Source organism: Parambassis ranga, unplaced genomic scaffold, assembly GCF_900634625.1.
Source record: "Parambassis ranga unplaced genomic scaffold, fParRan2.1 scaffold_21_arrow_ctg1, whole genome shotgun sequence".
In the NCBI taxonomy this organism is placed as follows: domain Eukaryota; kingdom Metazoa; phylum Chordata; class Actinopteri; family Ambassidae; genus Parambassis; species Parambassis ranga.
The window spans coordinates 3,792,377-3,817,643 of record NW_021144767.1 but is presented as its reverse complement, the minus strand read 5'-3'; the positions used below and the strand labels follow the sequence as shown (position 1 = coordinate 3,817,643).

At 42.1% G+C, this 25,267-nt stretch overlaps 1 protein-coding gene across 1 annotated transcript in view; it reads left to right on the top strand.

Annotated features, from left to right (window-relative positions):
- Positions 1 to 1,044: 1,044 nt before the first annotated feature.
- The window catches only part of LOC114429877 (uncharacterized), a 62,806-nt gene continuing 38,583 nt past the window's right edge, over positions 1,045 to 25,267 (top strand). Inside the window, exons 1-7 of the mRNA XM_028398488.1 lie at positions 1,045 to 1,238; positions 3,455 to 3,796; positions 4,171 to 4,506; positions 8,214 to 8,315; positions 13,394 to 13,471; positions 13,634 to 13,720; positions 24,073 to 24,154. Of these exons, the coding sequence (XP_028254289.1) occupies positions 1,175 to 1,238; positions 3,455 to 3,796; positions 4,171 to 4,506; positions 8,214 to 8,315; positions 13,394 to 13,471; positions 13,634 to 13,720; positions 24,073 to 24,154 (1,091 nt within the window). The 5' untranslated portion in view covers positions 1,045 to 1,174. The remainder of the gene's footprint in view (positions 1,239 to 3,454; positions 3,797 to 4,170; positions 4,507 to 8,213; positions 8,316 to 13,393; positions 13,472 to 13,633; positions 13,721 to 24,072; positions 24,155 to 25,267) is intronic.

Below are 25,267 nucleotides of genomic sequence, written 5' to 3'. Positions count from 1 at the left end.
CCATGTCTTCAGTCTAATTATCTAACTTCCTTTACAGCATTTTAAATATTTTATAACCCCAATGGCTTTACAGACTGGGTTAGTCACTATTAGTCACTATATACTACTAATATTACTAGTACTATAACATATATATAGTACATGTATATGAACTAGTACTATACTGCTACTATTGCTATACTAATACTGCTAGGTATTAGTCACCATTCTCAGAGTTAAACTCCAACACTCTCCAGCACTGACCTGTTAGTTTTTCTCAACTCTAGTGTATAGTGTTAGACATTAACTTTCTCAGTGTTGAATCTAATTTACACTGTATGTTGTAAATATACTTTTCTTTAATCTGATACATGTCATTGTGACACTCACACGTTCTGACATTTCAACACCAACTATCAGTGCTCAGAGAGTAAAACATACAATATTTGACTCTGTTAAGAGTTAAATTAACTCCTAACTCCTAAATTTGACACCAGAAATGTAACTCTTCTGAATTTGCTGTGTACAGACAAAAAAAGCCTAGTTCAATTTTGCTTGCCCCTTTGCTTATTCTTGGGGACAACAGTGGTGCAGTGGTAAAGCAGGGTTGTCTAGTAACTGGAAGGTTGGTGGTTCGACCCCAACTCCTCCCTAGTCACCCCCCTCCCTAGAGGAGCAGTGAAATAAATGCTGACCAAAAAAAAGAACATAAAAGTATGTGAGTATTTTTAGTGTAATATAGTATATAGTATGTTTTTATTATATTTCCTAGTGTTTTACCCTTAACACCACCCATGCATGAAACTTGACACCCACATGCACGTCAGCCATTCTGGGGCGGAGGCAGAGGCGGGGCTTAATTGCACCTTGGCAGTGATTTTCATCAACTCTGTCAAACAACTCCACAACTGGACACAATTTAACTCTGAAAGTGTTGAAATTGATTAAATGAACTCTGAAATTTCTGAAAACTCTCCAACTGTTGCTGTAGGGGGTCCCGTTCTGTTGACCATAAACCTGAGCTTGACTTTGTGCAGAGCTCTGATTGGTCCTCCCACAGCGTGACACATCTGTGGAATGAAGTCCAGCCTGCCAGATCACTTCTGAGGAAAGGAGAGGCGTTCAGTTTCCTCATAGTTTCACTCCTGTTAGATTGCAGAGGTGGGCGGAAGGATCAAGTCAGGACCTGCTGCTGATGTCCCGGACTGAAGCAGATCAACACATAAAGATGTTTATGGTGTTTCTGATCCTTGTACAAGGTAAGCCATCTCCTACCTGCTCTGATTATCATGTTAGTCTGACATTTCTTTTGTTTGTATCCATTTAAACTGATGACTGCATCTCCTGGGCTTTAATAACCCCTAGCACTCCGTCTATTATGATGTAAACAGGTTGTTCCAGGTGAGAATATTGTTTTTTTAGCTGCTCATTGCACCTGGATTCCTTCATTCATGAAAACAAGAGGAACTAGAAAAGCATTTCCTGAAGAAAAAGTTTGATTCCTGCAGCTGAAGCTTTGCTCTGAATTGCTGGAGAATCTGCAATCTGAATTTAATTCACTGAAACACGGTTAAGAATTCAAAAGATGAAGGTGCTATTTAAAAGAAAAGAGGGGGAAGAACAAGAGTTTGATTGCCTCACAGTAATAAAACTAAAAATATTTGAATATTAGAAAGATATGAGAGACAAACTGCTGAAGACAAGAACAGAGTGAAGTCACTGAGCTTAAAGAACAGCCTGTGAATAAACCATATGAATAAAACCATAAGACTATAAGAAGCTCAGGCTGTGATTTGAATGTGGAAAAGTAGTATCCAGCTGAAGGATGATCAATATGACAGATACAATGCTTAAAGTCTGACAAAGACTACAAACATGGCTGCTTTGTATGCCTCTGTGTGTCAGCCTGTCACCATGGTAACAGCCCTGGCTGTCCACCTGCCTGTCTGTCTGATGACACTGGAGACACAGGTGTGTGTCACACTCCTGTTGCTCCTCTCAGGGCAGATCCCATGTGTTCATAAACCTGGGTTCACCACACTTCCCCTGTGAGAGTGATTACTTTCCCATAAGAGTGATGTTATGATGCACCTTAAAAGCTTACTCTGACTATTTGACCCATTGGTGACTTACTTACATTTCTTATAATGCTCCTAAAACATAAACATGTAATTCTGTAAACACATGCTACATGATAAGCTGCCTGTTAAAACTTCATTAACCCTTCAATGATGAATTTTTATTATGATTTTAAAAACCAAACATATTTGAACAAATCCCAATACAGTTTCTGTAGCTGAAAGCATGTGGAACTAGTTACCACATTAGATTAGATTAGATTAGATTAGATTAGATTAGATTAGATTTACTTTATTAATCCCTTGAGTGACTTAAGTAACTATAGGTCACACCATCCAAAAAATGTGTAATGAAGAAAAAAAGAACATATATAAGTCGCACCGGACTATTAGTCACACCAGCGGGCCAGCCTAAATCACTAGGTTTGTAGCGTAACTTGCCTCTTGAATTCCTCTTAACTTAAATGGTACGGCTGCAGGGCATTGAGAGTGAGACACATGCATTTCAACAAGTTCTACTGTGCGCTCATATAGCTGCTGGAATTAGCCTAACGACCAATCAGAAAATAGAATTCCTTGTTGCCAGGTGAGGTCTGAGGCTCAGCTGCAAGCACACGTTCCATGAACGTGCGCGTCACCTATGCTCGGAATGCAAAGTGTGCTGGAGGTAGAAGAGAACCGTCAGGAGAGGGACAGAACAGCTGCCATTACATCTGTGATGAGACGTCAGGACACAGGCTGACTAATTCTATATTTTAATATATAAGTCGCACCTGAGTATAAGTGGCACACCCAGCCAAAGGATGAAAACAAGTGGGACTTACAGTCCTCTCCCATAGACTCCCGTGTTAGAAATGATGCATAATTTACTTAATATTTGAAAAAACAAACTGAAGTTGACCCAGAATGTCCTCTGTGAGAGGAAGATTTGGACAGTCGAATGGCTGAAATCAGGCAATGCATGCTGAAGATATGCTGCACCAAAAAAACGTACGGAAGAATGAAAAGAAAGAAGAAAATACAGAGTGAAGAACAAGAGTTTGGTTGCCGTGCAGCACTCAAACTAATTAAGACATGGCAGTGTTCTGTCACACTCAGTTTTCAGTTCAAGCTGTTGCTGTGTGTGGACAAGTCCCCAATGTGCCAACATGAAGAAGAATGATAGAACTGTCTGTAATGATCTGTGGCCATCAGAATAGAAAACAGTCCTATTCCTCTGTAATAAAACAGATATTTTAAGGTGATTTATTGTTTCTTTAAATGTGTTGTTTGGGCTGACTGTCAGTAAACTTATCTCTGTGATCCCTGCAGGTAATGTGTAGTCACCTACAGTATGTGACTCCTGGGCCAAAACCACATCAGGGATCTGATTTGTGTTTGTTTGTCTGTCCTCACAGTTTCCCAGCATGCCCTGGCTGCTGTGGTGGAGGAGTATGAGGGGGCAGAGTCTGTTCTGCTGCCCTGCCAAGAACTTGCCCCTGAAGTCAACCCAATGGTGATGTGGACTCGGAATGATCTTGATCCCAAATTTGTGCACAGGCGAGATGAAAATGGTGATATAACAGGACAAAACCCCCGTTACCATGGACGCACATCCATGAAGCCGGACGCTTTAGACTCTGAAAACCTAAGTCTCACTTTGAAAGAACCCCAACAATCAGACAGTGGTGTCTACACCTGCAGCATCAGTGATGGAAGAAGAGAACAGAAAGTGACAGATGTATACCTGCAGGTCAAAGGTCAGCAGCACACCTTGCACTAGATACAGGTCAGAGGTCAGCTAGCACTGGTGTCATGTCAGGTCAAATGGAAAGGTTGGAAATTTGTTTTGACTCTGAGGACACTCTAGATCAGAGGTCAGCACACACACCAAAATAGAAATGATTGATTTCACATCGTTTGCAATCTTCTGCAGTCACATCTTTTCTATGTGCACACATGCACCAATAATCCATTTCTTGTGGTACATTTTGAAACTAAGAACCTAAAAATCTCACAGCGCTTGATGGCTGACATGGCCTGCAGCTCCAAGTGATGGAGAAGAAATGAATAATTTGAAGGTCGTAAGTTAAGCTGCTACTCCTGGTTGATATCATGTTCATTGTCCTTTTAGTCCACCAGGTTCAGGTGAAGTCGATGGAGGGGGTGGAATCTGTTGTCCTGCCCTACAAAACAAAAGCTGGTCTGCCTGAAGACACCACAGTTGAGTGGACTCGCTCTGATCTGAACTTCATGACGGTGCTTTTTTTTACAAACAATAGTGAGCACACTAAAAAACCGGATGGTCTTTACCGTGGGCGCACAACCATGAACAAAGACCTGCTGAAGACCGGAGACCTCAGTCTGACCCTGAAATACCCCACAAACAGAGACAGTGGAACCTACACCTGCATTGTCCACATGGCCGGAGACATCCTGAGAGAGAAAATACAGCTGACTCACGTCAGAGGTAAGAGATTGGTCTGAAGTCAGTGGTCAGTGATGTAGATACAAATCACATCTTCTGTTTTCTCTTTCAATCAATTTAAGGAGTTTAAAGGTAGGGTAGGAGATTTTGAAAGCTCAGAGAGTCAGCCAGATTTTGAAAGTAAACACACGCCTCTTTCTCTCGAGTTCACCCCAAAGCCACGCCTCCAAACCAGTCTGTGCCTTCAGCCATCATGCACGTACCTCTCTGGTGCTGAGCAGGAAGAGAGTGACAACCAGCCAATACTCCTACAGGGTCCACCCGGAGGATTGGCTGATGTTTTTAGAGTTTTATAGCTTCAGATGATTCATATTCTTCGTTTTAAAGCGAAACTGCCGAACTAATCGGTTGCTATCGGATTGTAAAGAGAAGTTACACTAATTGTGCATCAGAATGAAACCTCCTACCCGACCTTTAGTATAACACCAATAGAGTTAGTGTTAGGACAGACTCACACAGTGTTAAACTTGACCACGCCTCCGAGTGTACGGTCACCATTTTTCCTTGTCGCACAGTAAGTTTTATTCCATCAAATTGACTGAAAGCTGGAAAAAGGGTTCTTTTCCAGCTGCAGCAATTTGGTACATTTACAGGGTGTTTCGGAGATGGCTGTATGATGGTGAGACCTTCACCTGGTTGTTTGAAAGTCTCAAAGACAAAGACCTATTACTGACACCTTGTGATTTAGATTCTGTTTTTTGTCATTTTTGAGTTTGAAAACTTAAACCATCAACACAAACATCCATGATGTGCTCGAAAGACATCTTTTTGAGACTTTTTAAAATGTATGAACTTTCTAGAACATTTTAACACTCAACCTCATTTGTCTTAGTAATGTCTTTTCTCTTACTCCTGAGAGGAGATGAATTCAGAAACAAATGATCGCAGAATGATACAGATATATGTATAAGGACTAGGAGTGTGCGATTTGACGATAAAAGATCGTGAAGGATTTGAACGTGTTGCCGATCTGACAGAGCAGACAGGTCGTTTTATCGTCCGTAGAGCAGCTTCTATTAATTGCAGTTCTATGTTGGTGCAAACACATGAGTTTTTCCTTCAGCCAACTCTCAGTGTGTTTAATGTGAACATGACCAACCAATGACAGCCTCCCTGTTAGGAAGCTACGGCTGAAAACAAAACGAAAACAGAGGAATTGGTCCCTAAAGCGAACTCCACGTTTATGTTCAGTGCTGTTTCTGCCGTCAGCAGCGAAGTGTCTTTTAAGCCTGTGTGCATGTGTGTGTGTGTGCGTGTGTGGCATGTGTTGCAGTGGAAGGGCCGCGTGTATACGAATGTATTATCTTGCTACGAGCACGTCTGCACCCGCCTCTGTGAACATTACCAGCTCGTTATATTGAGGTTCACTGCTGTTGCTGCCACCACATTGAACTTTAAGAGTTACTTAAGTCTCTATACGTAGAGAAGATTGAAGCAAGGCGTCTGGACTTGTAGAGTTTTCTTGAAGACGTTTCGCTGCTCATCCAAGCAGCGAAACGTCTTCAAGAAAACTCTCCAAGTCCAGACGCCTTGCTTCAATCATCTCTACGTATGATGACCTGGATGACTGAGAATCTTCATCAACATTAAGTCTCTATACTATATTTAGAGTAAACCTTAGGAGGCACACTTCAGTCTGTTTAAATGACTGTTGAATAATACTTTACAGAATTACATTAGAGCCTTCTTTTTAACCTGTTTGAAAGAAACTTTATTTTATTCTAAATTATTTAAATTTTCATGTTTATTGAAAACTAATACTGAGTAATACTGAGTAATACTTGTAAAAGATTCTGAGCAGTGGGGGCCACGAAACGAAAAGCCTTCTTTCCCAACTCAACCCCAAACTTTTGGAACAGATACTAAATTAAGGCCCAAAGGCTGTAGGAAGCTATGCTTTGCTGGCCCAGTTTACACTTATACATTACAGAGCTGACAGGGAAGTCCAGCTAACACGGTCATAAAGCACACAGTGATGCGTCAGAGCTCTGAGACCTGTGACGAACCTCAGGGCTCCATGGTAGGCAGTGTGAAGAGTTTGTTGGCTCTGAGCAGAAGCATGCATATAGATTACACCCCCGTAAGCCAACACTGACATTCTTTCGAGATTTTTTTCTAGTTACCTATTTCTGTTTGGAGATGCCTGTGCTGTCTCTCTGCCATAAGTTCGCCGTGCATCATCCTAATGTCCTCAAAGTTTTTTCATGTGATAACGGTCCGTCCCCGGACACGTCTGCATGCTCATGAGTCACCTGCACAGCGCCACCTACAGGAAAGGAGCTGTCAGTGAGTCAGTGCAACAAATCTGTCGATATATGTAAAAATTGTTAGTGTGCAGTAACCTCCTGTTTACAGTAGGTGGCGCTGTCCACAGATGCCCACACATGGTCGTGGTTGGGTCTGTATCACATGTAAAACATTTGATGATTTTTGGAGCATCTGTGATGGAGTTATACCAGCTGCAGTACCCTGTTTGTCCACTGGATGGAGCCAGACCCCATGAGAATAGTGGAGACCCGTCTGTGTATCAAACATCCAAAAACATTTGATTCATACATGAAAATTGTCAAGCAGCAGTTACTTCCGGTTTCCTGTAAGTGGCGCTCTGCAGGTGACTCATCAGCATGCACACATGCTCAGGGATGGGCGGTTATGACATGAAAAAAAAACTGAGGACGTTGAGACGATGCACGGCAAAGTTGAGTCGAGCTGTTCGAAGTTTCATGGCAAAATCATGAAACGTCAACAGATTTTGGCGAGCCACAGAGGCCACAATCTTTAACTTAGAGAAAAGCTTTTGATAACTTTAGGGCTGAAATCTCCCAGTTCACTGGTCGATTTATTGGTCGGCACGTTCTGGTTCGACCAAAATTCTGATTGGTCGACTTTTTGTACCGTTAATTTTATCAGGAGGAATGTACCAAGTGCTAATTTCTGAATATTTATTTAGTTTTGACCGTGTCATTTAAGTCAGTCCTCTACCATGTCAGAGACATCTGCAGTGGGGCAGCGTTTCATGAAAATAGATACCCGAAAAACGGTTGAATTTCCCCTTGCAGATCAATAAAGCACGCTGCCCCGTCCGTTTTAAGCATATGAACATTTGACGTATTTCAATGTCTTAGTCTAATAAATTGTTTTATAACTTTAGGCGTACCCGCTCGCAACAGCGGCAGCATGCTTTAGATACACCCAGACCAGGCTGCATGTTAAGTCTCCCCATCATCCAAACGTCAAGCTGCGCTCCTGTGTTCAGCGTCACTCTGTGTGCAGGACATGTACAGAGAGAAGTGATAGTGTCTGTAAATATTATAACATAACAGTAGGTTTTGTGCTGATATCACTAGATGAGGGTATTTTTCAGAAATCCAGAGCGGTGATATTGCACAGATGCACGTGATGTAAATAGCCCCCCCTATTAGTCGATTTTTGGTCGAAACTTGAGGGTTTCGGTCGACCAAGACTTTCTTTGGTTGATTACAGCCCTAGATAACTTTTGATCAGCAGGTCCTTCAGGTGACATCCCCTAAATATCAAGTCAATTGGGCCAAATCCCTAGGAGGAGTTCGTCCGCATACCAATGGTGTAAATTGTCAAAGTCATGATGGCCATCCAACCTGTTGAGTTTGCTTTGGTCTTTCTCCTACTTGTTACACATGTACAGACCTGTTCTTCATGTTCCTCCACAGAAAGTTTGCCAACCTGGGCCAAAGTCCTCATCATTCTCCTGGTCGTTGTTCTTGGTGTTTCTGGTGGCCTCTTGTTTTATTTTCGACATTATTTCAAGTCAGGTGAGTCTCTTTAACACTATAGCTGGTTAACATGTGGTGGCTCCTGGAATGTGGAATGTCAGATTGAGGATTTCTTTAAGTTGAGGGAGACCCCGTTTCCAGAATCAGAATTAGAATCGTGTTTTATTGGCATGTAAGTGAAGAGGATTCACATTACTAGGAATTTGCCTTAGTGATTGGTGCATACATAAAACGTATAATAATTAACATGAAATAAGATAAAAATAAGGTAAATAAGATAAGATAAGGTCAAGTAAATGGGTAAACAATGTAAACTAAAAGTAAGGCTATAAATTGACATGACATAACAGACATACTATGAACAGAACAGAACATGAGTGGTGGTTGTACTGGCAAACATGGACCCTTATATGAACAAGTGGAACAGTGTAATTATTTACAGTTGAACAGTCCAACAGCAGAGGGGAAGAAGCTGTTCTTGTGGCGTGAGGTTCTGGTCCGAATGGACCGTAACCTCCTGCCTGAGGGGAGTGGCTCAAAGAGTCCGTGTCCAGGGTGAGAAGGGTCAGCTGTGATCCGACCTGCACGCCTCAGAGTCCTGGAGACGTACAGGTCCTCGATAGATGGCAGGCTGCAGCCGATCACCTTCTCAGCAGAGCGCACAACACGCTGCAGTCTGTGCTTGTCCCTGGCAGTGGCCCCAGCGTACCACACTGTGATGGAGGAGGTGAGGATGGACTCAATGATGGCCGTGTAGAACTGAACCATCATCCTGGCTGGCACCTTGAGTTTCCTCAGCTGCCGCAGGAAGTACATCCTCTGCTGGGCCTTTTTGATGAGGGAGCTGATGGTGAGCTCCCACTTGAGGTCCTGGGTGATGGTGGTACCCAGGAAGTGGAAGGAGTCCACTGTGGAGATGGGGGTGTCTGTCAGGGTGAGGGGGGTGATGGAGCTGGTACTTTCTGAAAGTCTCCACTGTCTTCTGGGCATTCAGCTCCAGGTTGTTGTCATACACGGGTAGCTGTAAAAACAGACTGTTCCCTTCATTTGTGCCTTTCATTTACACATAACCAGAGTTTTTCGCCTCTGAAAACGAATCTTTTTAAAAACTCAGGCAAAAATGGAGATTTAGGAAAAACGGAGACAAAAACAGAGAAAAAGTGAGTTTGCAGCAGACCTTTTTTGTAGTCTAGTAATGGAAGCATGGTAGCGTTTGCATTTCTGTTGGTGTAAGCACATTTATGTTTGCATTTACAAATACAGCTCCTCTTACTGTGTAGAGGAGCAGAGACATGTTAGGTCTCCAGGTTCAGCAACTTTAGAACAACTTCTGACACAAAGAGCCAGACTGCCACCCACAGGCTTGGCATAGTTATGATGGCTCTTGGGAGCGTATTTATGCAGGTTAATGTAAGCGGAACGTTTTTTGAAAACGATGATATGTGCACCATGTGAAAACTGCACTCAGTGAGTTGTTGGATCAAATAAATGTAATTTTGTGCACTTTAATTAGGATTTTGTGTTTGGTTTTAAAACCTAAACCAATTTAATAAGTGTAACTTAAAATGTATACTTGTTAAAGCAACACAAACCAACTAAGTAAATTCCAAATAAATGTCCATCCATCCATCCATCCATCCATCCATCCATCCATCCACAAACGTTTCGTTCAATATCGTCACCAATCTTTTACATGACTCTGGAGCAGCGAGTCATATCAGTGAGTGATTCACAGATTTGTTCCTCGTTATTTGTTCTCGTTCATCATTCATTTGTCATGTGACAGGCTGCACAGATTTGTCATCATTCTTGTTCACAGCTCAGGCTGTGTGGGGAGCAGTACAGTCTCTCGTTCATTTGTCATGTGACAGCTACCTGTCACTGTTGCACTGTTAAAAATAACAATGGCAGGGAGGATGCAGGACAGAAGTCACTTTATTGTGGTGTGTATTTTCACATGCTTTGAATTGCTGGTGGTAGTTGTGCATTATACTTTTGTCAGCTGAAACAAACCATGTTGTCTTCAGTATTTAGTGTCTGAGAACCGCTGCATTTTTCTACAATGCCAACAAGAAGGAAACAGCACCACCTGCTGTAAAAAGTAACGAAATGACTCACAAAGAGATTCATTCAATTTAGTGTTAGAGAGTAAAAAGAGTTACCAACTTACCAACACTAATAGTTATGAGATTTATTGATTTGCACCATCAGTGAGGAGGGCTGTTAGAGTGTGTATATATGTGTATGTGCAGTGTCCACAGATAGCTGAGTCAGCACTGAAAAAACTTGATGTCGTCCAGGCAAAAGCCCTCAGAGTGTGCTGTGGGGCCCTCCGTGCTACTCCAATCCCAGCCTTACTTGTTGAGATGGCTGAAACACCTTTATTCTTGAGAAGGGACAGACTTGCAATGCAATATATAGTTAAACTGAAAGGTTATGAAGGAAAACATCCAACAAATCAGTGATGCATGATACCTGGGAGTGGGGAGTGGGACGAATAAAAAGGTCAAGAAATGGAGAGGGGGTGGCTCCTCGGATCCTCTGGCCAGTTTTACCAGCATGGCTTCTGCCCGCTCCAGAAGTTGATTTTAACATTAAAACTGATCAAAACTCTGGATATAATAGCATGGTGAGACACAGACTTGAAACTGGTTGGAATGGGTTCCTTCAGATTTACACTGATGGAGCTAAGGACCCAAAGAGTGGTGCAGCTGGCTTTGCTTTTTACATACCACAGTATGATATTTTAAAGCTCATCCGAATGTCTGAGGGGGTTTCAGTCTATACAACAGAGCTGACTGCTGCTGGGCGTTAAAATGGGTGGAGGAGGTTATATGTTCTGATTGTGCTAGAAGTGTTGGAGAAGGGTAGTCTGGGAGCCCGGCCAGATCTTATTATTGAATTACTAATAATGCTGTATAGAACTGAGAAGGCTGAGTGTCAGTGGGGTTTCTCTGGGCGCCAAAATGGCCTTAAGAATGAAGCCTAATTTATCAGTGTGTATGGGTGTGAGTGAGTGGGGGTCTGTCATAAAAGAATATTCCACATTCCACATTTCTATTCAAAACAAAGTAAATACAAAACCATGTTATCTTGGTCAAGGAAGAAGACAGGCTGTAATTATGACCAGACTCAGATTAGGTCATTGTGGTTTGGCATGGGATCTTCAAAAGATTGGGAAGCATGAAGACGGTCTTTGCAGAGTCTGCAATACATTCCAAACAGTTGAGCATGTGTTGATGGACTGTTGGTTATATAAAGATCAGAGAGAGCAATTATTTATGCTCTACTGGACACTGGAATTATCAGATCATCACTGCGAGGCATGTTAAACCCATCTGAAAACCAGCCACACATTGTGAAAGCAGTTTTGAATTTTATCACAGCAACAGGAGTTCTCTCCCTCTGAAATGAACGTACATACATCGAGCCATTACCAAACCTGACCTGTGGGAGGCAGCAACATGCCATATGGCATCTAGTCTGCCGGAAATAAAGAAGACGAAATGTCTACAGAAAAACTTTGAGCCCAGTTGCATTAAATCAATCTCATGACTATAAAAACACCCTGATGAATAAGACTTGAAGACCATGACTTTACAGTATTTCAGAATGTGCATCATATGTCTTAATGAAATTTACCAACATCTGTTTGTTAATACCTGTCAGACTGCAAGACTTAGAGGTTCAGCATGAGCATAGTCATAGAGGGAACTAGGTGGCAGGAAAGACCTACCCAGACACAAAACACAAAAATGAAATTGGACATAATTACGTGTATTTGATCCAACAACTCACTGAGTTCACTTTTTGAGTGTACGTCATCAGGGGAACTGTGCATGTCACACAGCCAACAACTGGTATAGGTATCACATTGGTGATTGTGCGATTTAATCAACAGTGTTGTGTTGAATTTACTTAGTTGGTTTGTGTTGCATTAACAAGGAGCACACACATAATTAAATTGGACATTTGATCCAACAACTCACTGAGTTCACTTTTTTCAGTGTGTTGTTGTGGAAAACAGAGGGTGTCAGGGAGAGTTGTTGAACGAGGACTCAGGTGCAGGCAGGATTCAGCATGCCAGGTGAAGTTTTATTTCAAAAACAAAACACTACTCTAAATACTAAATCAAACTAAGAAAAACCCAAGTAAAGAATAATCCAAAACATACAAGAACACAGGAACACGGAAGGTGACTCAAAAAGAAGGCTTTTTAGTGCTAACAGTTTCCCTTAGTGTTGAAATTCTTCCCTTATAATTAAGACTAAATCCCAGTAAAGATAAAAGTTGTCTTAAGGTAAAAAACTGTCAAGAGAGGAGAGGAGGACTTAATAGAGGGTTTAATCGTTCCTTGAACAGGGAGAACATGGCAGAGCGACAGAGAGGAGAAACGTTCTCCAAACTGTGAATGACGCTGAACTCATAAAAAGTTACAGATTAGAACTATAGCGGGAATCTGTGGTTGAATATGAAGACTACAAATCTTAGTAAGGACTGTTAACTTAAAGGTGATTTAAGGGGCATACGGCCACTGTCACTGTCCAATTAATGTTGCTTATGTATTAGCAACATATTCTCATGTTTTTCTGTCAACCAATCACATCTGCTAAAACAACTGGGCCAACCACACCTCTTTAAAACCTTTAGTCTGCTCCTTCCTCAGAGTCGCTCTGGGAATGTTGAATCATTTTCAAGCTAGTCCTTACTCATTTTTTTTAGGCTAAGATAAGGGATTTCTAAGAATCTTTGTGAATACGGCCCCTGGATATCCCTAAGGTCTTCCTTCTCCTGTTATTGTTTCTTCCTCACCTACTCTTTTGCTCCCTTCATTCTTTGTAAGTTGTCTTCCTGAGCCCTGCCTTTGAAAACACCCACTACCCCACCTGTATAAAAGCTGTATCTTCACACCGCTCTGGGTCGGCTTATCATTTCAGATCCACACTCTGTTATTGTAAACTTGGAATACAATGTTGAGTGAAATCCTTCAACAATAGATGGGGGGAATTCTGCATGTGAAAGGATCAATGCAAAGAAAAGTGCATTAGGTACATAGAAAGCACTACAGAGCAGTTACTATGTCTTTACTGCCCATGTTGCTATTTGTTGTCCCTCAGATTACTACATGGAAGTGGATTCACATGTCGACTCTGTCCTGCTGCCCTGCAAAACCATAGTCTGCCTGCCTAAAAAAGGTAAAGTGGAGTGGATGGACAGTAAAAACCAGACGGTTCACGTGCATGAGAACGGCTCTGATCGACCTGAACAACAGGATGCATTGTACACACAAAGAGCAAAGATGAATAAAGACCCAATGAAACCTGGAGACTTCAGTCTGACCCTGAGACACCCCACAGGTGAAGACAACAACATCTACACCTGCACCGCCTACAGCAGTGGGGGACGCATCCTGATGAAGAAAAGAGTGACGCTTAATGTCAAAGGTCAGTGTTAACACTAACACAATGGAGCAAACAGATGAAAAGCATGGAGCTCTGCAGACCAACATCTAGCTCTGTCACACCCTTTATTTCCATGACTACAGAGCCAATGCTATGTTAGTGTTTAATACATTATGAGTGAAACATGTTATGTTGAATTTAAACACATCTGATGTAGGTATGGGGTCCTGTAGACTGGAAGGCCCCAGTTTTTGGTTTGTAATTAACTCTCTTTATTAAAAGGCCCTCTAGAAATTTCCAGAGTTAGAGTTAAATGTTCTTGCCACCTGGTTCCTTCTGTGGCTAAGCCATGGAAGTGGACCTTTAAGTCTTGCAGTGTTGCAGGTACTAACACAGAGATGTTGGTAAGTTTAATTAAGACATGTGAAGCATGTTGAGCAGCAGCTGAGAACTGTCAATAAAGATGGTTCTCTGACACCCAGTGACGTTCAAAGCAGTTGAGTGCATACGAGTCATGTGATTGGTTCGGGTTGTGAATCACTTGGTGATCGAGTGTGTTCAGGGATAGGACATCCCTTATTTAATGTAGATATATCAATATATAGTAATATATTAATTAATTAGTGAAATATATTAGATACACTGATACATTGATTAGATATGAGTTAAATATATTAATTAGATACAAACTTTCAACATTTATTTTATTATTAATATCTAAGAATTCCATAGCGTTAAACGCAGTTAATCGCAATTTGTCATTGTGTACATTTTAGTAGAAGAAATGTTATCACGTTTCTCTTGGATAGACAAACTCTCTGTGTGTGTGCCTCTCGCTCCTAAACCCACAATGACTCCCCTACACCACCATCCAGCCTCGTATGCCCCCGCAAATGCTTTAATTGTGTCAAAAACTTGAATTGGATTAATCTTGATTTTTGATTAGCCCTAATTATGATTTATTTACGAACGAGACTGAGACTGAGCACGGCGATTCAAATCCCAACCAATCCATGAACCAATGACACACACCGCAATTCATCTTATTCACCACTAGATGTCCTACCCGAGCACTGTGTCATTGAAGCCTGGAGTAATGAACCTTTTTATTGAATCAGGGGTCGAAGCTTCAACAAAGCCTCAAAACTCATACTCATATGTGTTGTGACCTCATGACAACATAAGAGACTTGACTGCAAGACTTAATTTCCACTTTAGCAGTATAGCAATCCAGGTGGAGAGTGTGGATTAACTCAACCACCCAGGCCTTCACCAACCTTGACTTTGGCAAATACACATATATACCAGTGGTGGAGGAAGTACTGAAGCTTGGTACTTAAGTAAAAGTACAAATACCCAGCAAAATATATACTTAAAAGTAGAAGTGCAGAACAATCCTACTTAAGTAAAAGTTTTAAGTACTTACTTTTAAATGTACTTAAAGTATTAAAAGTACTCAGGCACCAAATATATATTATTGATTTCCATTGCAAAGGATCTGAACAGGATAAAATAATCAAAGAAATCATTTTAAAGGTAGGGTAGGAGGTTTTGAAAACTCAGTGAGAGTCAGCCAGATTTAAACACACGCCCCTTTCTCTCGGACCTCACCCTGATTTGCCTCCAATCACATGGATGCAAATCACCTGAAGACGAGCTGCGGTCTGTGGCTTCGGCCATCATGCACGTAGAGAGGGACGACCAGCCAATACTCCTACAGGGTCCACCCGGAGGATTGGCTGATGTTTTTATGTTTTATAGCTTCAGATGGTTCATATTCTGCGTTTTAAAGAGAAACTGCGAACTAATCGGTTGCTATCGGACTGTAAGAAACACAACTGTGAGTTGTCGTTTGTTAGAAAGTGTGACTGTTATTACCTTATTTACTGAGTTTCTTTCAGTATTAGTTTGTTTCCTTGTAAGTTTAAGTTTTACATGTCTGACGTTCATGAACGCACCATAGCAGCTCTGACGTCATTGAACGCATCACACCCATGTCGGAGAACAGGTCCGTGTTCTGAGTGTGTCTCCAGGGGATGATTAGAAGTTCCTAATCACCGTGTGTCTCCCTGGTTTATTGCTGTGCGTAGATGCCAGAAGGTGAGATAAATGACGTTATAAACGGCCGTCTTGTGCTATTATTGTGTAGTTTTAGTTATGCATAATTGTCGGGGTGAAAATCCCCTTGTTTCCTTCTGATCACCCCCTGAATTAGTTTGTAAGGAAGGAGCGGATAAATTCTGGTCTCAAAATTATAATTTATTAAACAATGAGGCAAATTCTGAGTCGCAGAGCTCTGGGTTGTTGCACACACAGAACCAAACAAGAACAACACAAGAACAGGACAACCAACAAGAACAAACAACCACACAGCAACAACGAACAATGCAACAACAACTGGACATGGAATTCACACATTGATATACCCCATGGGCGTTCCTGCCTGCCGGCCCACAGGGGCATCTACCGCCCCCCTGCAGACCCTGGTTCATACAGCAACTAGACCATTAGTGTTTACTGCCAAATAAGGTAAAACTTCAATTCCTCAAATCTCATAGGTTGTGAGTCCAATCTGGGGGTGACCATAAAACTGGGTACTCAGGAGAAAAACACATTCCTTTAGAATCTGGCTTTTATCAGGTCAAAGGTGCTGCTGTCCTTAGTCTGAATTTATGACCATCTCGTACCAACCGGAGCTCTCTCCAGAGAACAGAAAAACAACTGATCTCATCTGCCACAGCCTGAACTGCAGAAAACAACATTATATGACATACTAGGAAATTACTTATTAATACATTCAGTATCCTCAAATTACTTTGATTTTCTATAAAATTTCCTAACACATAAACACTTATGAAAATCACATTATTAAGCGATAAACACATATAAACATGAATACTTATATATCTGAACACACTGCATGTTAACACCATGCAGAATAAATTCTTTCACCCAACAATTCCCTCTTTTGAGCTCTTATAAGAGCTCACAACAAATCTTCCTCGTCGTCACCTGGCACGGGCACCTCTGCTGCCAGCAGAGGCATCTGATATGAAGGAGAATGAAAACCTGAATCCTTCTTTTCAATTGCTGACACAATTAACCTGTAACCTAAACAGTGCACACAGGGAATATAACAACAACAACCACATGTAGTCAAAATACCCAAGAATGCTGCAAAAGAAGTGATTAGTGACATACCATACTACCACCTTCCAGGGTCCCAGCACCCTAATCAGCCAGTCGTCCAGGGGGTTATCTATCCCTGAGTGCTCATGCAACATACTGGAAAGAGTTCTCAAACCTTCTAAAGCTTTAGTGACCTTACCGTCGGGAGCAGTGTTATTGGGAATGAAAGTACAACACATTTCATCAAACATAGCACATACACCTCCTTTCTCTGCCAATAACATATCCAAAGTCATCTGAAATCAAATCCCCATGCATCGTCTGGATATAATGGGGCAGGTTCAGTGCACAGGTGGGGCCTCGCTGATGCACAGGCAACACAACCTGACATGTTTTGCTCCCTCACCTGTTTTACCATCCATCTGAACCAAATATTATCATCCTCATAACCAGTAGATAACGCTAATACATCGAACGGGGTGAGCTTATGGACTACAATGTCGGGTTAGGAGTCCCAACATTGGCCAGGCACTCCGGAAGATTTAACATAAGGGTTGTGGTCCAGGCCAGTAATTGATAACATAATGGGATTCTGCGTGCAGCTCCAATCTCTTTGTATATGGAAATACCCACTGAACAAGATCCGCCCGCCTGAGGTGGTTTTAGCTTTTTTAGGTGCCCAATTTGTGTGCTGCCACCCCAATCCACAAACATAGACGCCATACTGTCTCCACGACACATTATGTCCCCCGCAGTTGATTACTGCGCACAAATCAAAGATAAAAGAGAACTCTGAACCCTTATAGTAGTCTAACTCTATACCTCCCCTGTTTCTCACACATACATCTCCTCCTGTCCCTGGTGCTCTCCTCACCCTGCTGGGCCCTGGATTTGACATACCATTGGATCCTGGAAAACTGACAAAATAAGTACACACGAAATTATGTTACACAGAAAAAGTCAAAGATACACTAACTACAGACATGAAAACACAAGCTCCCAACACCCTCCAGTTACCCCACAGTCCCATCTTGTCAGCTGGAGTCTTCTTGGTAACAGGACCTCAAACCTCTGCTCCTGAAACTTTAGACCTTCCTTTCGACAGCTGACCTTATTGATGACTGTGGTTCGTCTCCTGGTGGGGTGATGCGCTTAACTTCGCCTATCACCCTTAGTTGGAGTGATGCGCTTAACTTCGCCTATCACTCTTAGTCCCACGCTGATCCTGATGATTGCTCATGTATGTGTATTCACCGTCTCATCCTCTTCAACCAAGTAGGGTAGACTACCTACTGGTCACACTCTTGGTTTCAGGGGATTATTCTGCCCCTTTTATTTTATCCTCCTCCTGCTCCTTCTAATGTCGGCCAGCGTCCATCCTGGCTCCAGTGATACCAGGTGTCTCCTTTCCCTTTCAGCCGCACAGCATGGGATGTCCTCTCTACCACCTGATATGGTCCCGTCCACCGTGGCTCCGACCACTTTCTCTTTATCACCTTCAGGAGGACCCACTCAGCTGTGTGTGGCTCCTTCTGGACTCTCCATCTCTCCTTTCTCCTGTAATACAAATACTAACACCAAAGCTTTAAATTCATTATATTATGGTTTATATTAATACCATACTGCATACTTCTTCAGTCTCAGCCGGCCAGCTGGTCCAGGAAACTGTCGACCTGTAAGAAGCTCATAGGGTGTACATTATATGGCGTTATTACCAGAACATCAATACAATAGATAATACTTGAACCCATATAAATTTGGTCTGTGCACAGATTTTAGCCAATTTTTGTTTTAGGTTGTAGTTTCATCCTTTCCACTTTTCCCTGTAACTATGATTGATATACTGCACCATACCTATGTTTTAGGCCTAAAGTCTGCTCTACCTTTTCCAGGTCTAAACTCTTAAAATGAGATCCATTCTGGCAATCCATGCTGTGGAATGTAATAGTTAATCAAACAGTTTATTGTCCGGTTTAAAACTCAAATACATTAATCCTGTCTCACCCTCTTTTTTCTGAAACAGAACACCATTCACAGCTCCACCTGTTTCAGAAACATCAAGATAAAATGGGACTAAGTGATCTAGGAGAACCAGATCATTATGGAAGTTGAGACAATGAAAGAGACAAGAGTACAGGAGGCACAAAACCTACATCAGTAAATGATGAAGACCAGATGTTATGTGGTAGTGTGGCTAACATCTCCTGAGCCTTATTATGCCTCTACTGTATGAATGGCAACCTAATAAGCTTTAAAGGATGAAGAATTCTAAACACCTATCCTCTGTGCCTATTTATTAGAAATAGCTTTACATTTCCTAACCATGGAGCTTAATTCTTTAATATTATGTGTGATACAATTACTAAGCAAACAAGTGGCACACTATTATCTGCCATTTTGAGCCATTTAAAACTGTTCTGGTGTTAACTATACGTCAGCAGCTACTCCCTCCTCAGTCACAAACAATTTATCTGCTGTGATGGACCAATGTAGTCCCTCTCATTAGGAGGTAGAACCTCTCCTGATAGAAGAGATCCTCACACCTGTCATAGAAGAGAATAACCTACAGGGATCAGTGGACAGCCTATAGGGTCAGAAAGACATTATCCAGGGTTTCCACAGCTGGAATAGACTGAGGAGACCGCCCCCTTAAGGAGACTCAGGTAAAAACGAGTCCAGCAGATATCTTCACAAGACATCTGTATCATAGTGGTTCTCATCAGCCACTGTCCAGTAAGAAAAGTCACTATTAATCCATCTGGGGAGCACATAAGGGAGGTTCCAGTTTTGATCAACAAGTCTCTGCCCATCAAATTCACTGGTGATGAGCTGGAGCAAATGAAACAATGTCTGTGGTGCTGCTAACACAGTTTCACAAGTTCTGTGAATGGCAAAGGTTTCCCAAAAGAAGCCAACCGACGAAACGATGTGAGATGCCGGTGTGATCTTTGACAGCCATTTCCCTGGGGAGGATACCAGGGAGCCCCTTGTGGTCACTGACGGGGCTGCTTGTAGTGACAGTCTCTTTCCCAGTGGCCAGGTTTTCCACAATAGAAGCAGTCACCTCCACTCAAACCGCTGTATCCACCCTTTCCATGCCCCCCTCCCCTACGGCCACCCTCTTTTCCCCTCCAGTTACCTCCTCTATGATATTGACCCCACCCACCTTGATAGTGGGGGCGGGTGACCCAAGATGGGGTTAAATACATATCAAGATTTCCCACAACTGGGGACTGTGGCTGAGGTGGGGGAGCAGGCTGAGGCTGAACCACCCTCTGTGATGCAGGGGTGTATTTCTTCATTTTCCTCTGATATGCTGCTTTCTTTCTAGCTTGAGCTATTTGCAGCTTTAATAATTGTGTCTGCAGCCCTTTCATCTCCATGGTCTCTGTGTCTGTGTGTAAATTCATATGGTGTACAACATGTCTCTCCCAAGCAATAGAATCACTTCCTGGTAAATCAGGGTCATTTTTCTGGGCCTGCTGAAGCAACAGGGGAAGCCCCTCCTCTGTTGCCTGTCTGTACCAGTGCTGCTGGGCACCAAGTTGACTAGAGTTCACTCCTGTCTGTCTGTCTGTTACTCGCCCCCTCCCATCAGGGACAGTCATGATGGGGTACATCCCAGGAAGTGGGGTCTGAGGCGAAGCAGAAGCTACAGCAGAGGCGGGTGAATAGGGAAAACGGTATCTCCGCCCCCTGAGTTCCCTCGCTCTCTACTTCCTGTTTAATGTCAGTGGTACTACCAGACTCCTCACAATCATCATCTATGCAGCACAGATATGCCTGAATAGAATCTTACGTCTCTCCTCATCAGCCTGCACTGCCTCCTTCAACTCAACTGTCTCTAACACTAATAATCTAATAATCTCCTCCTTTCTCTCTCTCTCTAGTTTAACTCTATTCTCCACTGTTGCAATCACACTTTTTAGTGGCTTTTTATCATCTCCTTTCACTCCCTGTCCTGTCATTGCTGTACACACTGCTGCTTCCATCTTAGCTGCAGCCTTCTGTTGTCCCTCTGGTCCTGCCTGTCCGCAGCAACGGCTCAACATCTTACTCATCTGTTCATCAATTGTCTTCCACGTAGACATGATTACCACTCACCAAATCCTTCTTGCGTACCTGCTGTATGTTAAAAATGTACCTTCTATATGTGCCTTATTCTATCCCTCACTGTGACTCTGGCAACAGAGTCACACACCTTCACTTAAACACACTTTCACACACACAGACACTCATTCAACCTACAAACACACACACATAGGCCTACACACACACACTCACTTCTCCGACGGCACGGAGTAAACACCTTTCCTCGACGGCGCAAGGTCAAAACAATTAAACACAATTTTCAATACATAAAACACAACTTAAACAATAGGCTATATATTTTCTTCTCTTTTCATTTTTCTCGTGATCCTTTTTTTTGTCTTTATTATTTTGTGATCACTGTGACACTTTTCCTCTGTGTGACCCTTTTTTTTTTTATTTTTTAAGCTTTAGGCGGTCATCACTGTCGTTTCAGGGGTCATCAAATCCCACGGGCTTTCAACCGAGCTTTATCTATATTTGCGTCCAAATATAGCGGGGGATGCCACTCCCAATGACATAACGCTCATTCACGTTATTGTATTAACCCTTTTTTTATTCTTTTTATTTTTAATTGGTTAATATCTCTCTCAGTGTCACTTTTCCTTTTTCTCTTTTACTTCATCTCATTTTCTCTTTTACTTCATCTCATTTTCTTTTACTTCATCTCATTTTCTTTTACTTCATCTCATTTTACTTCACTTATTAAGACTTACAATCTGCCTCTTACAATTTGAACTCTAAAACACCGTACCCATCCCAGTGACTACTTAATTTAGATTGTCCAATGTGCAGAATTTTGATTAAACAGGTATCTGCTTACCTTGTTATTATTGGCCAGCCAGTAGTCACTCCGTCAGGCAAGATGTCATTTGACCCACACTCCTTCGAGTCCCTGTTCGGGCGCCAAATTGTCGGGGTGAAAATCCCCTTGTTTCCTTCTGATCACCCCCTGAATTAGTTTGTAAGGAAGGAGCGGATAAATTCTGGTCTCAAAATTATAATTTATTAAACAATGAGGCAAATTCTGAGTCGCAGAGCTCTGGGTTGTTGCACACACAGAACCAAACAAGAACAACACAAGAACAGGACAACCAACAAGAACAAACAACCACACAGCAACAACGAACAATGCAACAACAACTGGACATGGAATTCACACATTGATATACCCCATGGGCGTTCCTGCCTGCCGGCCCACAGGGGCATCTACCGCCCCCCTGCAGACCCTGGTTCATACAGCAACTAGACCATTAGTGTTTACTGCCAAATAAGGTAAAACTTCAATTCCTCAAATCTCATAGGTTGTGAGTCCAATCTGGGGGTGACCATAAAACTGGGTACTCAGGAGAAAAACACATTCCTTTAGAATCTGGCTTTTATCAGGTCAAAGGTGCTGCTGTCCTTAGTCTGAATTTATGACCATCTCGTACCAACCGGAGCTCTCTCCAGAGAACAGAAAAACAACTGATCTCATCTGCCACAGCCTGAACTGCAGAAAACAACATTATATGACATACTAGGAAATTACTTATTAATACATTCAGTATCCTCAAATTACTTTGATTTTCTATAAAATTTCCTAACACATAAACACTTATGAAAATCACATTATTAAGCGATAAACACATATAAACATGAATACTTATATATCTGAACACACTGCATGTTAACACCATGCAGAATAAATTCTTTCACCCAACATTAGTTAATGCTATCTTGTGTTACTATGTTGGTAAGCTAATAGCTAACAAGCTAATATGCGGGATACGTGAGCTTCGTGTGAGAGGATTCGTTTACGGTTCATGATTTGTGTTACATATTTGAGTGCTGAATACAGTTACTTGCAATTTAGTTTATTGAATTCTGTTTTTCCTTTGTTGTTATTACAGACCACAGTAAAACAAATCAGCCTTTAACAGGACATGTGCATCCTAGTTCTTTAACTGGAACTCACCTTGCCGCTCTAAACCACCACACTCCTGGAGACAACCACCACTCTCCTGTTTGGTATTCATAAATGTACATTTAACTACAGACTTTTCACATTTGTAGTGGAGTAGAGACAGGTAAGGACGGTCCTCTGACACCCGAGGCTCCGACACATGCGGAAGCTCATGAAGCAATTGTTTGGAACCACTGTCAAGTGACTAGTGACGTTTGAACCACTTCAGTGACGTTTGAAGCAGTCGAGTCATGTGATTGGATCGGGTTGTGAATCGCTTGGTGGGACCAGGTGTGTTCAGGGAGATGACTATATATCAATATATAGTAATAGATCAATCAGTTACATAGTGAAATATATTAGCTACATTGATACTTTTATCAGTTTGAGATTCTTTAAATATGAGTTCAATATATTACTTAGATGCAAACGATGCACATTTATTTTTTATTATTTATATCTAAGAATTTCATAGCATTAAACGCAGTTAATCACAATTTGTCATGTGTACATTTTATTTTTGCAAAATGTAGTGGAGTAAAAGTATTAAGTGTGCACTATTATTTTTACTTAAGCACAGTAACGAAGTACAAATACTTAGGTAGGTTCCACCACTGACACATACACACTAACAGCCCTCCTCACTGATGGTGCAGATCAATAACTCATAACTAACTGATAAGTGATACAAACTAACAGGGAATGCAACTGAGTAACAACACAACCACACCCTGAACACTGTCACGCTGACATCTTTCAAATATAGTATCACAATAAATAATTTACAGAAATACATTTGGAAACAAATATTTACATATTAATTCTCATACTAATGGCACAATTCAAGTCCTTGTTTTAAGAACTAATTAACATTTATTTCAGTGTAGAAATAAGAACTGTTTAGTTGTGTTAGTGTAATAAATGCCTGTTTAGTTGAACACAGCATGATCAATTAAAGATGAACTGGACCAGCGCTGCAGGGGGCACTAATCTGTCATGAAAGGAGGAGTGAGACTGAGGAACCTGATTCACACTGATGAGATGTTCTGTAGCTTTAACACTAACAGTGTGGCACTTTTGTGTCGGCCATGTTGAATCATCTGCATCAGAGACGTGTTTTGGACAATGATGGATCTGTATTGCTTTGTAGGAACAGACTGGGCTGCCTCTAAAAGTTAATGCTCAATGTCTGTATGTGTACACACACTAACCTACTCCCTGTCTTTGACAGATGGGATGGTTCCAGTACCAGAGCGACGCCACATCACAGATTACCAAAGAATTCTTCAATCAAACTTCAAGGGCAAGATTCTGTATACACGAGAAGGCTGGGCAAAAGATAAAAAGCGTCTGGTTGATATCTACACAGAGCTGTACATCACAGCCGGCCGTGACATACACATCAACACACAGCATGAGGTCCAACAGATCCAGAAAGTCTGGAGGCCCAGAGACACTGAGACATCTGTCAAACCCAGAGACATGTTCCAACATCCTTCTGGAGAATACATACCTGTAAAAACAGTGCTGACCAACGGAATCGCAGGAATTGGAAAGACCTTCCTGGTGCAAAAGTTTATGCTCGACTGGGCTGAAGGAACAGCCAATCAAGATGTGCATCTCATTTTCCCCTTCTACTTCCGCCAGCTGAATCCACTGATGGGAAAACAGTTCAGTTTGGCAAACCTCATTCATAAATGTATCCCAGAGGCTAAGGGCATCAAAGAGGAGGCTCTTAATTGCATCTTTACTGCTTTAGAATCATCAGGAAACAGCAACTACGATGAGAGTGAATTCAAGCTTCTGTTTGTGTTTGATGGACTGGATGAGAGCCGCCTTCATCTGGACCTTCATGTTGACGATAGTCACTCTGTTGATGTAACTAAGTCCACCACCACCGATATCTTGGTGAAAAACCTCATCAATGGAAAACTGCTGCGCTCTGCTCGCATATGGATAACCACACGGCCTGCAGCAGCCAATCAGATCCCCACTGACTGTGTGGATGTGGTGACAGAGGTCAGAGGGTTCACTGACCCACAGAAGGAGGAGTACTTCAGGAAGAGGTTCAGAGAGGAGGAGCAGGCCAGCAGGATCATCTCCCACATCAAGACATCACGAAGCCTCCACATCATGTGCCACATCCCAGTCTTCAGCTGGATCACTGCTACAGTTCTGGAGAACATGTTGGAAACCAGAGAGGGAGGACAGCTGCCCAAGACCCTGACTGAGATGTACATCCGCTTCCTAGTGGTTCAGACCAAAGTTAAGAAGATCAAGTATGATGGAGGAGCTGAAACAGATCCACAGTGGAGTCCAGAGAGCAGGGAGATGATCCAGTCTCTGGGAAAACTGGCTTTTGATCAGCTGCAGAAAGGAAACCTGATCTTCTATGAATCAGACCTGACAGAGTGTGGTATCGATAT